This window comes from Mustela putorius, unplaced genomic scaffold, assembly GCF_011764305.1.
Source record: "Mustela putorius furo isolate JIRA1106 unplaced genomic scaffold, ASM1176430v1.1 tig00000577_pilon_pilon_pilon, whole genome shotgun sequence".
NCBI lineage: Eukaryota > Metazoa > Chordata > Mammalia > Carnivora > Mustelidae > Mustela > Mustela putorius.
The window spans coordinates 6603633-6620226 of NW_025421421.1; the positions used below are offsets into that span (position 1 = coordinate 6603633).

General features: G+C 41.6%; 1 protein-coding gene across 2 annotated transcripts in view; it reads left to right on the forward strand.

Annotated features, from left to right (window-relative positions):
- Nucleotides 1-286: 286 nt before the first annotated feature.
- The window catches only part of MINPP1 (multiple inositol-polyphosphate phosphatase 1), a 45408-nt gene continuing 29100 nt past the window's right edge, over nt 287-16594 (forward strand). Inside the window, exons 1-3 of one of the 2 annotated variants that reach the window (XM_045081449.1) lie at nt 287-954; nt 3718-3915; nt 10311-10408. In XM_045081449.1, coding sequence (XP_044937384.1) covers nt 318-954; nt 3718-3915; nt 10311-10408 — 933 coding nt within the window. In that variant the 5' untranslated portion in view covers nt 287-317. The remainder of the gene's footprint in view (nt 955-3717; nt 3916-10310; nt 10409-16594) is intronic. The other variant, XR_006607150.1, reaches the window with a different exon arrangement.

Genomic DNA, 16594 nt, shown 5'->3' on the forward strand with positions numbered 1-16594 from the left:
AGTGGCTGAGTCAGTCCCGGAGGCGCCCGCCGCAAGGAAGCTCGCCCACGCGAGAGGCCCAGCCGACGCCAGCTCCGCTTCAGCCGCAGGTCTCCGAAGCTCCCCGGCGTTCTGCGCCGGTGCCACCGGAGCCGCAGGCAGGAGTCCCCGCGCGCCCCAGCGTTCCCGGTACGAACACCCGCATCTCCCCGCGCCGCGCAGCGAATCCTGGGGGCCCAGACCCAGCCGGAAGCACAGTCCGGGCCCGCCCCCTGCCCGCCGGAACCGGAAATCGCTGTCCCGGCGGGTACGTCGCCCTCCGCGGGCCGCGCCGCACCATGCTCCGCGGGCCGCAGCGCTTCATCAAGGTCTCGGTGGCGCCGGTCGCTGCCCTGGCTGTGGCGCTGCTCTCGTCGCTCTCGCGCTGCTCCCTCCTGGAGCCGGAGGACCCCGCGGTTTCGGCGCTCAGCCACTACTTCGGTACCAAGACCCGCTACGAGGATGCCAACCCCGGGCTGCTGCCGGACCCCGAGGCGCCGCGGAGGGACCCCGAACTGCTGGAGGACACCTGCACCCCCGTGCAGCTGGTGGCCCTCATCCGCCACGGCACCCGCTACCCTACGGCCAAGCAGATCCGCAAGCTGCGGCAGCTGCACGGGCTGCTGCAGGCCCGCGGGCGGGGCGACGGGCGCGCTGGCTCCGCGGGCGGCCGCGACCTGGGCGCCGCGCTGGCCGACTGGCCGCTGTGGTACGCGGACTGGATGGACGGGCAGCTGGTGGAGAAGGGGCGGCAGGACATGCGACAGCTGGCGCTGCGCCTAGCCTCCCTCTTCCCGGCTCTGTTTAGCCTCGAGAACTACGGCCGCCTGCAGCTGGTCACCAGCTCCAAGCACCGCTGCGTGGACAGCGGCGCCGCCTTCCTGCAGGGGCTGTGGCAGCACTACCACCCCGGCCTGCCGCCGCCCGACGTCGCAGGTGACAGCCTGGGGCCGCCGGGGGCAGGGTGCGCTGGCTCGGTGTCCCCTCGCTCCCTCCGTCCCCAGGCCCCGGGTGCCCATCTCGTGTCGCGTGTTCAGGGCTGGGTTGTCTGTCTCCCTTGTCCCCACGCATATTCATCTGTCCGTTCATCAGGGATGCAGTGCACAACTTTCTGGGGCTGGACGCGCCAGCGGGCGTCGGCGGACGGGACAGGAGAGGAGACGGCCGGGCGCTGTTCTTCGTGTCCCGTTCCCAGACAGAATTGCCCCTTCTCCGAGCACCAGCCCTGCCTTTCCTCCCTTCCTGGCAGCTAGTGCCAGCACTTTCCTTCCTCGAGCTTTGTTTCTGAAAACTGTTTGGGTTTTTTTTACTTACCGATTCTTTTCTTTTCTTTCTTTCTTTCTTTTTTTTTTTTTAATTACATTGGTTCTGGACCCACATCCCATATTAGGAAGCGACTCTCAAGCTCTCTTGACTGCTGTGCTTTTTTCCCTCTGTTTTGATCTTGTATATACTGTAGACTTACCCTCCCTGTCGCTGTGGTTCAGGGTCATTGTCAGTACTTGTCTGATTTATCCCATTACTTTTGCGGAACTGGAGAGATCATCTCGTGGGGCCCTGGTATTCCTGGTATTCCACAGGTGAAGAAGCTGAGCCCAAGAATGCCTTGTTCATTGTCCTTGGTTCATCTGAAGACCAGAGTCAGGCCTGGAATCCGTGCCAACGCTCCCCAAAAAAGTTTAGTTGTCACAGATACTAATAATAACCGATACTTAAGGCCTGCTTTATGGCTTTGTGCCAGGCATGTCTGGCATTTATTTCACTAATCCTTACAAAAGCCCTCTATTTTCCCTCTACCTAACAGATGAGGGAATTGAGCCACAGAAACACTAGTCTGCCTGTTTTTGCATGGCTAGGTATGGACCCAGGAAATCTGATTTGGAGCTTGGTCTCTTAACCCGTATACACTACAGTCCATTCGTCCTGTAACTAGGAGTAAGGATGAAAGCATATAACATGTTTGTGCTGGAGGAATGAGCAAGGGTTAGTATTTTGTTGGCCAGTTTTTAGGTCAGAGATGACATGAGACATTGTTTAGCTTTAAACCCAAGTGAAAAATAAATTAGACTAGTTTGTTATTTTTCCAGTAGCATTTTCTCTTAACACAGTTCAGCCATCTCCAAGAAGTCATTCTTTTGATTGTGTGTTATGTTGCTGCTATGTGGGTAGTTGTCTTGGCTGACTTGTTTACTCACTTGTTGAATTGTGCTTTTTAGTGATTAATATAGTAGAAATTCCCCCCACAAATCTGTTAAATTCAGTAAACATGCAAAGCAGAATATATTTCGCTCTGGCACAGTGTATATAGTGTACACCGAAAAGGGGCTACTGGCCCTGCTGGGATGAAGTCTTAGGGATTGAACCCCTTGCCTAGCTACTTCATTATGATCTCTGTAGTGTGTGTATGTGTATATATATGTGTGTGTGTGTGTGTATATGTATATATATATATATATATATATATATATATATATATGGAGAGGGAGAGAGAGTAAGTTGCCTGTTGTGTACATCTGGGTTTTCAGGGGAGTCCACTGAATTAGATTTTGTATTATAGCAATAGGACAATACCTTTGTTTCTGTTTAAAGAACAGCAGGAATGAGTTAATAGCAAGGACAAAGAATCCAGATCCACTTGGGAAGTTGTATTTTGAGGCCACAGAAAAATAGGACAAAGGTCACTTATTTTCCAAGTCAGGATGTTTTACCAACTATAATCCAGTTGGTAATGACATTGGGTAGAATTATCCATTCAGGAGATCCTGAATTAAACATGCAACATACACATAAATATGTTTTTTCAGACTCCCATCCAGAGCAAAACGGTATGACTGATTTGATTTTCTCATTTTGTAGAGAGTAGTGGTATTCTTTGTGTTCTTTTCATAGTAAATTATTGGAGAAATGATGATTGAAATCGATGTGCTTTGAATTATGACAAAAAACAGGCACCCCCCCCCCAGTAGTTGAGGCATGATTGCAGATGCTTTTATTACACATATTTGCTGCCAAATTGGGAAAATAATGGAACTTAGGGATTCTAAACGGAAAACATATGGGAGTTTTAGTTATAAAATAAACCAAAAGCAGAAGCACCAAGCACGATGAAATACAGAGGACCCGAAAGGATGTTTTGTGCTATTGTCAGTAGTTTTTGTCCAAAGCACTCTTTTGTGAAGTAACACAGTGTTGGGAAAGTTCATACAGAAAATACACTATGTAGGCTTTGGCTTAGAGGAGAAAAACAGATTTGATCTGCTGAATTAGTCTCTCAACATTGTAGTTAGGAACATTGCTAGTTTTCAGTTTGCTTTCTCCAAGTTTTCAGTGCCCGACAGAAGTAGTACTTACAAACGCGTTTCTGCACTTATTAGGCTTTTCCTGTCTGATTATTTTTGTTTTCTTTCAGAAAATATTTATTTCAACCACCTTTTTTTTTCAGCATATAGTAATGCAGTAACATTTTATCTCTGATTCCCTGTTTCTTTAGTCTTTTCTAGGATATACTTTCTTGAATTACTGCCATTACAAATGGGGAATAATTTTGCCCTGTCTCTCTTGATCTTTGTGCGCTAAAGACATGCCAATAAATAAACAGGTTTTTAGTGTTTTTTCACACTTGAAACAAAATTTTTAGTAATTTGAGATTATCATTTATGTTGGTATATGTATAAACAAAGTTTTTTTTTTCTGTTTCAGACATGGAGTGTGGACCTCCAAGAATTAATGATAAATTAATGAGATTCTTTGATCATTGTGAGAAGTTTTTAACTGAAGTGGAAAAGAATGCTACAGCTCTTTATCATGTAGAAGCCTTCAAAACTGGACCAGAAATGCAGAACATTTTAAAAAAGGTTGCAGCTACTTTGCAGGTGCCAGTCAGCAATTTAAATGCAGGTAATGTGCCCATTATCTTTCATTTGAACTCTGAAATAATTTTAAATGGTTCTCAAACTCCGAAAATGAAAAAATATGGAAGCTTAACATAATTCCTTTTAAAGGCCCACGATTGATTTTACATTAAGAAAATAATACACTCTTGTCAAGAAAATGGTACATATCATGTTTACTGTTTTGAGATTCATATACTTCTTTGAGCTTTATGTAATGAATGTACACGATTTTTGCTATATCCTGGAATTTTTTTGGGACAGAGGTATATAAAGCTTTGACTGTAAGCATTATTTATATAAATTACATTTTAAAAAATTATTTCCTCAAAATGATAAAAGTGGAAAATTATATAAAATTCTTTAGCTGTTGAAGCTGTTCAGAAGTGTGTATGTGTTTATGTTTTGAGGAGGGATATTAGAAAGTAAAAAAAGCAAAGTAGTGTGGGCATTTTCTTTGAGGCCTTTAAGCCTAGAGATGCTAAAAAGAATGCGCATTTGTGTCTGTCAAAAGGTGTTGCAGTAGATAGTCTGCCTGTTGCAATTTGTCATGCAGCCTTGTACACCGGGGGGTACAGGGGGGCACTGTTAATAATTATGCTGGAGAAAGCAATGTCTACAATAGCCAAACTATGGAAAGAACCTAGATGTTCATCAACAGATGAATGGATAAAGACGACGTGGTGTATATATATAATGGAATACTATGCAGCCGTCTAAAGAAATGAAATCTTGGGGTGCCTGGGTGGCTCAGTGGGTTAAGCCTCTGACTTCGGCTCAGGTCATGATCTCAGAGTCCTGGGATCGAGCCCCACATCAGTCTCTGCTCAGCGGGGAGCCTGCTTCCCCCTCTCTCTCTCTGCCTGCCTCTCTGTCTACTTGTGATCGCTGTCAAATAAAATAAATAAAATATTTAAAAAAATGAAATCTTGCCATTTGCAAGGACGTGGATGGAACTAGAGAGTATTATGCTGGCGAAGTAAGTCAATCAGAGAAAGACAGTTATATGATCTCTCTGATATGAGGAATTTGAGAGGTGGCAGGGGATTGTGGGGGGCAGGGAAGGGAAAAATGAAACAAGATAGGATCAGGAGGGAGACAAACTGCAGAGACTCTTAATCTCACAAAATAAACTGAGGGTTGTTGAGGGGAGGGAGGGTAGGGAGAAGGTGGTTGGGTTATGGACATTGGGAAGGTATGTGCTATGGTGAGTGCTGTGAAATGTGTAAGACTGATGAGTCACAGACCTGTACCCTTGGGGCAAATAATACATTATATGTTAATAAAAATAAATAAAAAAAATTATGCTGGGGAAGCAGGTGGAAAGCCAGGGCACATGTGCACCTGCCAATAGGAAACAAAGAAAAAATAATGGGATTTTTCTCTGATTTCTAAGAATTCATAATTCATATAGCAAATGTCGACAGCATACAAAGATTGGGGATTTCTTATATTGTGAATAAACTTCCAAAAGGCTAGAAGTTGGGAAAATAATAGACTAGAATCACAGAGCCTGAATGCTTTATAAGCATCAAAAAAATGAAGATGCTGGGACGCCTGGGTGGCTCAGTTGGTTAAGCAGCTGCCTTCGGCTCAGGTCATGATCCCAGCGTCCTGGGATCGAGTCCCACATCAGGCTCCTTGCTCCGCAGGGAGCCTGCTTCTCCCTCTGACTCTGCCTTCCACTCTGTCTGCCTGTGCTCGCTCTCACTCACTCTCTCTCTGACAAATAAATAAATAAAATCTTAAAAAAAAAAAAAAAATGAAGATGCCTGTACTAGCATTTAAAATTGAATTTTTTTCTTTCCCCAAAGTGGCTAAACATTGTGGTCACCTCCAGAGCTTTAAAATTTATTTATTTTAGGGGCACCTGGCTAGCTTAATTGATAGGATATGTGACTCTTGATCTCAGTGCTATGAGTCCATGTTGGATGTAGAGATTATTTAAAAATAAAAATTTAAGAAATGATTTTAGAGGCAAGTAATTTAAGCCTATAGATAATAATAAAGGCTGATACAATGAATGAATGTCGATATACCCACAACTCAGTTTTATCAAATTTCAGCATGCTGCAGTTAGTTTCTTTAGGGAATTGAAGTCCATCAGTCCCTCTCTGGAAGTTTATTTCTCTTCTTTTCTTCCTAGCGGTAGTCATCATGAATTGAGCATTTAAATCACCCCATGCCAGTTTTTATGTTTCTGTACATAAATGGTACTTTTTTTTGCAGGTTTTAAAACTTAGATGAATGGTATTGAACTATGATTTCAGTCTGAAATTTGATTTTAATTCAACTTATTTTCTATTCTTAAAATTACTTTAAAAGATTTTATTTATTTATTTGAGAGAGACCGAGACAAAGAGAGACAGCGCATGAGCAGGAGGAAGGGCAGAGGGAGCAGCGCAGTCCCTGCAGAGTGGGGAGCTCAGCACGGGGCTCGATCCTAGGACCCTGAGATCATGACCTGAGCCGAGGGCAGACGCTTAACCAGCTGAGCCACCCAGGCGTCCCTCAACTTTTTATTCTTTATTTAATGTGTGTGATTTTAGTCTTACATTTTAACTTTATGTACTGAATTCGTTTATGTAACTATACCAGTATCTAGCTATGCCTTTGGTTAGTAGGGGGTTAGACTGTTGGAGATTTTTTAAAAAATAGTTTTTAGTCTCAGATTATTTGTGTTTTACTGATGAGGTGACTGAGAGCAACTTATTTTTGGAGGCAACATAAGCATAGTGGTTAAAATCATTGGTTCTGGAATTGGACTGTTGTATTTGACTCTGTTTTACTGTCAACTAACTCTGTGGCCTTTACAAGTTCATTATTACCTCTAGGCCATAGTTTCTTTTTCTGTAAGGTAGGTATAGGAACTGTACCTTTCCTTTAGGATTATTCAAGGATTATGTGAAATTAATTAATGTGGAGCAATAGTACAGTGCCTAGCAGAGTAATGGCTCAAAACTACTGTAGCTATTTAAATCCTTTTGTTTTTAACATACAGGGGTGATAACATATGTATTTACTGTAACTCCTTTTTACTTAGCAGTGTATCTGTCTTATGTAGATCTCTCTCGTTTTTTCAAATTCTATGTGATTTCATAGGATATATGATTCAGATTCTAGGTCAATGACAGTTAAAAACTTATTTAACCCATCAGATTTTACCTGTGAAGGGGACTGGACCTAATACAGTGCAAATTTTTTTTTGTAGGAAATCATTTTCCTACTGAGATTTTTCTTAGTTTTTCACCCTTTCAAATGATGCTGCAGTAAATATTTTAATAATCTGGTTTTTGCCCTAGAGAATTTATAAAGTGAATAACTGGAGGTGGAATTGTTGGGTTTAGGACAATGAATATTTTATTTTTATTTTATTTTTTTTTTTTAAAGATTTTTATTTATTTATTTGACAGACAGAGATCACAAGTAGGCAGAGAGGCAAGCAGAGAGAGAGAGAGAGAGGAGGAAGCAGGCTCCCTGTGGAGCAGAGAGCCCGATGTGGGACTTAATCCCAGGACCCTGAGATCATGACCCGAGCCGAAGGCAGAGGCTTAACCCACTGAGCCACCCAGGCGCCCAGGACAATGAATATTTTACACCTTGACACATACTTCCAGATTGCTCTCTGAAAGTGTAGAAATTATGTCAACAATATATGAGATCTCCCCCTTATCCAACAGTAGCTGTTGTTAATCATTTTGATTTTTGCCAGTTTGATTAATGAAAAATGGTATCTGGCTTTAATTTGTATTTCTTTGGTCACTTGTGAAGATGAGCATGTCTTCCTGGGTCTGCTAGCTACTTGCATTCCTTCTGGGGTTTGCCTCTTCCTTATCTTGTCCATTCCATTTCTATCAGATTATTTTTGTTTTTCTTGTTCTTAGAGACCCTTTATGTGTTACAGATTTATTAATTATATATCCTTTAATTTTGCTTGACAAAGGATAAATCCTTTGCCTATTGTATGCTCTCTATGTATGTATGAACCTGTATGTAACAGGTTCTCTTCATTTATTGCTCACTTTTTAAGTTTATGGTGCCTTTGACTGAACCCTTTTTGTCTGTTACATAGCCATGTCTCTGTCTTTCCATCGTGGCTGTTTGATGTTGTATTTTGCCTAAGAATACTCTCTTACCCCAAGATTACTATATTTTCCTATGTCTTCCTTTATTTTACTTTAGTTTTTAATGTTTAAATCTCCGATCTATCTGAAATACCTTTGAGGTTCCCAAAGACCGGCCAGGAAGTCAGCATGGTCTTTGTAACACCTCCTGAAGAGTTCACACCTATTTTGCAGGTGGGATGATTGAGACTGAGAGACTGGAACCCCTTGCTCAGGATGATTAGTGGCAGAGTTAGGTCTCATAGCCTGTTGTTTTCTCAAGTGTTTTTTTGGTGAAATTTTTCCGATAACTTCCTTCCAGTTAAAGAACAGACCATTAGGATCGACTTTTATAGTCTCAGAACTAGAACTCTGAGTGTAAGACAGGTTCTTTTCATCGAACATCCATGGCCCTTAGAAGTCACTACATTATATTAGGTATTAGGATTATTAACCCTTTTGTCTATTCAATCAAAGTTTGTAAATGCCTTTTGCGTGTGTTCTTAATTAGATATTCTTTTTGTACTATATACTGCCTTAGGGGAAGTTCTTTAAACTCAAACCTGGTTCCTTGGGAACGAGGAGAGACACTGAAGTTAAAAAGCAAAGTGCAGGGCAGCCCCACAGTGGCTCCCGTTCGCTCTGTAGCATCGAGCAGCGGCCCCGTGCCTGTGACCAGACAGCACAGCCACCTCTTATAGCCAGGGACTTGGTGCCCCACCCTTCCCTTCAAAACCCAGGGCTATTTAACGGTCATATAATCCGTTCATTCTCAGTGTAAAAATCCAGGTAACTTAACCTGACATCTGCCACCTCACCAAGCAACGAAAACTGAAAGACGGGTGCCATTAGCATGCTCTCTCTCTCCCGTGTGCGACTTTCCCCTCTTCGACTCTTTCCTTCTGGACCCTTGGTTTTCCCTCCCTCCTGACCTCCCATTTACTCTGCCCTCTCTCCACCTTTTGCAGTCCTCATCCGTTTTTGCATCGTCCTCTCTGTACTCCTGCCTCACAGAACGTTAAGCATTGTGTCCTTAAGAGTGCGGTTCAGCAGAGGTAGTTTGTTATTCCTCATTTTCAAGATGGGTTAAACTCTGTTGGATTTGGTAGGCAAACATGCTCTTAACAAACACATTACTTTTTTTTTTTAATATAATTTTTTATTTTTTATAAACATATATTTTTATCCCCAGGGGTACAGGTCTGTGAATCACCAGGTTTACACACTTCACAGCACTCACCAAAACACATACCCTCCCCAATGTCCATAATACCACCCCCTTCTCCCAAACCCCCTCCCCCCAGCAACCCTCAGTTTGTTTTGTGAGATTAAGAGTCATTTATGGTTTGTCTCCCTCCCAATCCCATCTTCTTTCATTTATTCTTCTCGTACCCACTTAAGCCCCCATGTTGCATCACCACTTTCTCATATCAGGGAGATCAAATGATAGTTGTCTTTCTCCGCTTGACTTATTTCGCTAAGCATGATACGCTCTAGTTCCATCCATGTTGTCGCAAATGGCAAGATTTCATTTCTTTTGATGGCTGCATAGTATTCCATTGTGTATATATACCACATCTTCTTGATCCATTCATCTGTTGATGGACATCTAGGTTCTTTCCATAGTTTGGCTATTGTGGACATTGCTGCTATAAACATTCAAGTACACGTGCCCCTTTGGATCACTACGTTTGTATCTTTAGGGTAAATACCCAATAGTGCAATTGCTGGGTCATAGGGCAGTTCTATTTTCAACATTTTGAGGACCTCCATGTTGTTTTCCAGAGAGGTTGCACCAGCTTGCATTCCCACCAACAGTGTAGGAGGGTTCCCCTTTCTCCGCATCCTCGCCAGCATCTGTCATTTCCTGACTTGTTGGTTTTAGCCATTCTGACTGGTGTGAGGTGATATCACATCGTGGTTTTGATTTGTATTTCCCTGATGCCGAGTGATATGGAGCACTTTTTCATGTGTCTTAACAAACACATTACTTTTAAAACCAGAAAAAATGGTAACTTGTAGATACCAGGTAAATGTTTTAGTTTCATTGGACTGAAATTTCTACCTCCTCGTGGTTTCTTCCTGACAGTTCTAGTTCTGCCTGTTTGGGTGGTACAGAGTGGGTCTTCATTCTTCGATAATCTGATAATCAGGAAAAGGCCGAATCATCTTTTTCTCTATGCTGAACCTACCCAGGTCCTTGGACTGTGCCGCATGTGGCATTCTGTAGCTATTTAGCCTCTGGAAGATTATGGAGAAGAGTGACTCACAGATTGTACCTTTCTTTTTTTCCCCCCAGATTTAATTCAGGTAGCTTTTTTTACCTGTTCATTTGACCTGGCAATTAAAGGTGTTAAATCTCCTTGGTGTGATGTTTTTGACATAGATGATGCAAAGGTAAGTATTATTTTTGCGGTTTCTTTGCTATTTATTTATTTATTTATTGCATTATTTTTGTTGTTGTTGTTACTTGAAACAGCTTTTCAAAAAATAAGTGGAACAGGGAGCATGAACTGTCTTTGACAGACTTACAATTTTCCTTACTTAGGGAATGAATTGTTCAAATGGGGTCTACATGCTTACAGTTTGGATTCAGAAAACTTTGGAAAACATTCTTCCGTGGTGATTTGATTTCCAGATCCACCCAATTAAAACCCTATTTTAGGGCGCCTGGGTGGCTCAGTGGGTTAAGCTTCTGCCTTTGACTCAGGTCATGATCTCAGGGTCCTGGGATTGAGTCCCGCATCAGGCTCTCTGCTCAGCAGGGAGCCTGCTTCCTCCTCTCTCTCTCTCTGCCTGCCTCTCTGCCTACTTGTGATCTCTCTCTGTCAAATAAATAAATAAAATCTTTAAAAAATAAATAAATAAAATAAAACCCTATTTTACCCTTCATGAGATTTTATTGCTAGAAGGGATTGTAGAGCTGTTAAAATCCAAATTCTTTTTAAAGGAAGCCAGAGCTCAGAGAGGATGAATGGTTTTTCAAATACCTAACTTTTCTTTTTTAATAGTTTTTGTGATAAATTGAGCTCCATGTTCCACCCGGTAATGGCAATAAGCCCTCCACAGTTTCTCTCTGCCTGCTTTGTATGTTCTTTCTTCCCTCTTACTCATACTGCTTCTTTCAGACTCTAGAAAGAGAAGGCCAGACAGGCCTCAGCTGACTCTAAGTGAGGCAAATTCTGGTCATTTCTGGGATGTTGGGAGCCAGAAGGTAGGGTAGGAGAGTGTTAATTGTTTTTGTGAGCATTGAGGATGTCAGCATTGGATAGGATTCTGGTGTCTGTGTGGATCGTTCAGGCATGTGGACTTGTGAAACTTCAGTCACCTCTCGCATACATATAAAATGTTCAGTATGCCCTGTGAAAATCAATTATTAAGTTTAAAACTTAACATCAGGTTTTGAAAAGAAGCCTACTGTTTGCCAGATACTAGCAGGTTTTTAAGCCAAGAAAGAGCTAATGTACATTTGAGGATAAACAAGTGCTTTATTTTGTTACTCAAAGACCAGAGTGACCACAACAGATTAAAGGTGGTTTTACGTGTTACCAGGCTCACATGGGACTGGGGCTTACCATGTGATTGGAAGCAGAGGAGAGGACCCTCAGTGAATGACTCCTCTTAGACACTGAGCACCAGTGGTTATGGGTGTGATCTGTTTTCCTCTCTGTCTGCTTCTCTCCTCTAACTGTCCAGAACTCATCTCTTAGAAATTTCCTGACCATAAAATTAATAATTATGCCAGTATTAGTATAAACTGAAATTTAGGGTTACCATTCACATGGGTCAAAATACTGCCCTCCCTTTTTTCCTTCCCTACCCAATTTGCTCGAGGGAAAAAAGTTGATAAACAGAAATAACTGAATACTGTATAAATGTTTGGTGGGCATTGGCCCAGGGAAATTCACCTTTTAACAGAAGAGCAATTTCATTTGCCCTGGTTACTGCCCATGGTGGGATGTTTGGCACGTGCTCACCAGGCCCTGCTCTCTGCGCAGTTCCTTTTGTGAGAGCAGTATCCCTGGGGTCTCTTCCATGTACTGGCAGCTTCGGGTTTAAGTGCCAGCTGCTTTTCCAGGCCGCGGACACACACCTCCCATCGCCGCCAGCCACTACCTGTCCTGTTTGTCCTTGCGACACCTGCTGCTCTCCCTTCCTTTTCCTTATTTGGATCCTTCTCCTTGGAAACATTTTGCTCTTGCTTTTTGTGCATCTGTCTCTTTGGGAGGTAGTTTAACGCATTCCAAAACCCTGGAAATCATGATCTACTTCCTTTGCCTTGATTCCCACATGTGTTAGAAGATGGAACTATAGGGTTATGCAGGTACACCCCCTGAAGTTCTAGGATTCTGGACTACTCGACTTTCTCTTTCTCTCTCTTTCCCCTCCCCCTTTTTAGTGTTATCCTTTTGTCTCTTTATTATTGCCTGTGAAGAGTTTTTTTTTTTTCCTGCAACTTATTTTGAAAATTTTCAAACTGACAGAAATCTTAAGAATGATAACAGTAAACACTCACATTTGTGAGTTGTTTACTTTTCTTTGCCACGTTTGTTTTTCGTCACAGATAGGAGTTTCCTGTTGCTGCCATCATGAATTACCACAGACTTAGTGGCCTAAAACAATACAGATTTATTATCTTACAGTTCTGGAAGTCAGGCATTCAGAATGAATCTTACAGTGCTAAAATCAAGATGCAAGTAGTGTGTTCTTTGTGGAGCACACAAGAGGAAAATCTCCTTGCCTTTTCCAGTCTCTAGAAGCCCCCTGCATTTTTTTATTTAAAAAAAAAAAAAACCTCTGCTTCTATGGTTATATCTCCTACTCTGTCCTTCCTAACTACTCCTTATAGGGATCTTTGTGATTACATTGGCACATGTATGTAGCCCAGAATAATTTTCTCATTTTAAGATCCTTCATCACACCTGCAAATTCCCTTTTATCATGAAAAAGAATACAGTCTTAGGTTCTAGGGATTAGGATGTGGACATCTTTGGGGAGCATTTATTCTGTCTGCCACATATATATGATCTTTTTTCTTTGCAGACTTCAAAGCACTTCTTGAAATACTTGAGTATGTATCTAAAAAACAAGAACATTCTGCTACATAAAGTATAATTGTTTTACGTATATATGTAATAGTGCAGTATTCTCTAGTACATACAATATTGAACTTTTCACATTTGTCTTAATAAAGGTCTATATTTAGACTTTTCCCCCCCTTAAACTCAGGGTCTAATGAAGGGTCACTCATTGCATTTACTTGTCATGTCTTTTTAGTTTTCTTTAGAGAAGTACTGCAGCCTTTTGTCTTTTGGACATTGGCATTTTGCAGGCGTCTGGGCTTTTTTTTTTTTTTGACAGAATGTGTTTGTGTCCCATTTCCAACTTTTGATTAGGTAACGTAGACTAAGGTTTAAACGTTTTTGACAAGAATACTGTGTAAGTGATGTGTCTGCACTGAGGAATGCGTATCTTTTTGTCACATTATTGATTACGACATGTCTGATCATTTGGTTAAAGTGATTCCTGGCAGACTTCTCCATTGCAGAGGTGCTTTTTTAACCTTTGTAAATAACTTCTTTATTTAATTGGCCATGATCTGAAAATTTGAAATACATGTTTATTAAGTTAATTGAATAAGAGCTTCCTTTTTATATATTAAAGAGCAAGTAAGTTTTCTTCATTTAAAAATATCAAGTTCTCTTTTGATTTGTTTCCTGTGATTATTTTCTTTTTTAATGATTTGATAGAAAATAACTTCTGTCTCTGCTTAGAACTTTCCACTGTGAAGTAGGTTTATATACTGAAGTATTTAGAGATGAAATAACTTTACTTTAGATTTAAATTTACTTTAGAATAATCCATTGGTGGGGTGCCTGGGTGGCTCAGTCGTTAAGTGTCTGACTTTGGCTCAGGTCATGATTCCAGCATCCTGGGATCAAGCCCCATATCTAGCTCCCTGCTCAGCAGGGAGACTACTTCTCCCTCTCCAGCTCCCCTGGGCTTGTGTACCCTCTCTCACCTCTCTCGCTGTCATAAATAAATAAAATCTTAAAAAAAAAAAAAAAAAGAATAATCCAGTAGGTGATGGTGGGAGATAACTAAAACAGGATTAGCCAAATGATGATTGTTACTGAAATTGGATGATGGATACACAGGGGTTCATTATATTACAGTTCCCTATTTTTCACATTTGAAATTGTTTATTAAAATATTTTTGAAGGGGCGCCTGGGTGGCTCAGTGGGTTAAAGCCTCTGCCTTCAGCTCAGGTCACGATCCCAGGGTCCAGGGATCAAGCCCCACATTGGGCTCTCTGCTCAGCGGGGATCCTGCTTCCCTTCCTTTCTCTCTCTTCCTGCCTCTCTGCCTACTTGTGATCTGTATCTGTCAATTAAATAAATAAAATCTTTTAAAAAAAATTTTTTTTTAAATTAAAAGTGAGTAGACATTTATTAAATTCTGAGAATCACAGAGATTATTGGATATCCAGAACCTTGTGAAGTGCTGGACCATGGGTGCCTTCATAAAGCAGATCTTGTTTGGGTGCCTGCTCTCTGCTAGGCACATGGTTGGAATGGAAGATTCTAACATAACATAGGCATTATCCCCTTTAAGGAGTGAAAGACACAAAGCATTGGAAGGCAATAGGATGGCTGTAATTAGGTATAGGGATACATAAAGGAGAAAGTTGGTGTAATGGCAGTCGATCTTTATAGAAGAAATGACGCATGAACTAGGTACTTTTTTTTAATCTTGTTTTTATTCAATTTTGTTTTTATGCTAAGATTTTATTCTAGTGGCGAGAGAGAGTGAGCTGTGGAGGAGGGGCAGAGAGAGAAGCAAACTCCCTGCTGAGCAGGTAGCCCTGGGCGGGAGGGGTGGGGAGTGCTTCCCAGGACCTTGAGATCGTGAACTGAGGTGAAGGCAGGTGCTTCACTGACTGAGCCACCCAGATGCCTCTATTCAACATTATTAAAGATTTACCTATGATGATGCTATAGTTCACTTATTTTCATTGCTATATGGTATTCCATTATATGAATTAATCACTTTTACCTACCCCCCCAAGTCCATTGTCTTATTGGTAGACGTTGGGGCTATTAAGAACATTATCGTGTAGGTCCGTTGGGGTGTATGCAGACATATTTCTGAAAGTCTGGGTCTGTGGTAGAATTGCTGGATCACAGGTTATGTAGAACTTCAAATTTACTAGATAATAATGCCAAACTGTTTTTGATGTCCCAGCTTATGTTTCTGTCTTCTTTTCATATCTTTTTTTTTTTAATGCTTTTGACTTTATTCTTTTAAATCTTTGGAATTCGTGTTAGTACGTTCATTTACTCAGCAGTTTTCATTCGGCTGACTGTTTCAGGTATATAGCAGTTTTCTTTTTCTTTTGTGTGTTTGTATAGATGCTGTGCTGGTTCCCCTTTTTAATTGTTACTCATCTTTGCAGCAAGTTCAGCTTTTCTTCCTCCCTAGCCGGCCAGTGTGGATGAACAGCTATTCAGAAAGGAGTAGTGTTCCTTCCGCTTCAGAGTTGCTTTCCTCTGAGATCCTCTGCAGGTGCTTCCTGCTGACCTTGACCACCAGTCTGTCTCCTGGGAGCAGTATTACAGACTGTGCAGGGAGGCTCCCCTCAGGCTTCATTCTGTGGCCTCCTGGTTTCAAGCTAAGAGGTGTTGATTGTGCTCCTCCTAGTGTTCCCTGTGCTTTTGAGGATCTGTCTCTCTGGTTTTGTGAGATGTTTTGATTTTCAGTGCACTTGGGAGCCCTCCCTTGTTTATGACTGTGGTCAGGGGGATAAAGGTCTCCTGAACTCTATGACGAAGGCATTTGTATTTCTGTTTTTCATGCATTTTCTTTAGGGTGATTTTGAGAGAACAGAGAAGTATATCCTTATTCCATCATATTAAAACCCAAGGTTTTTTTATTTTCCAGTGAAGAACACTTGCAATTCTTTGTCATAAAATGTGATGTGTGTTTGGGGTAGTCTCATAGTTACTGATGTAGTTTTTGAATGTTGGTGTGTTGGTAGGGTGAGGTCTGGAACGGACGGCTAAGAAAGAATTCTTGAGACATCTTTGGTGCAAAAAGGTGGTTTTATTAAAGCAAGGGGACAGGTCCATGGGCAGAAAAAGCTGCTGCCCCGTGATTGTGAGAAGCAACTGATTGTATACTTTGGGCTTGGGGGAAGTAAAGATGAGGGAGGCTTCGGAAGGATTTTCACATGCTGAAGAGGACTCGGGAGAAACTGGAGGCCTTGCTGTTGTCAAACCGAGGTGATTGTTCCCTCTAGCAAGGAATTAACTTGCTAGAGGGGAGCTTCCTAGAGGAATGTTAATACTCTGCCCTATCCCGAGTATTTGTCAGTGGGCTGCAGGTTGTAAGGACATTTAATTTTGTTTCCCACATCAGTTATCATTACCAATTAAGGAAATTCATTTCTTGCTTACTGAAGCCTTCTATTTATTGTTTTTAAAATCAGGGATGTGTGTTGAATTGTTGTCACCCAGGAAGATGATTGTGGTTTTTATTTATTTATTTTTTAATCTCCCAACATAGTAAACGGTTGGTGCATT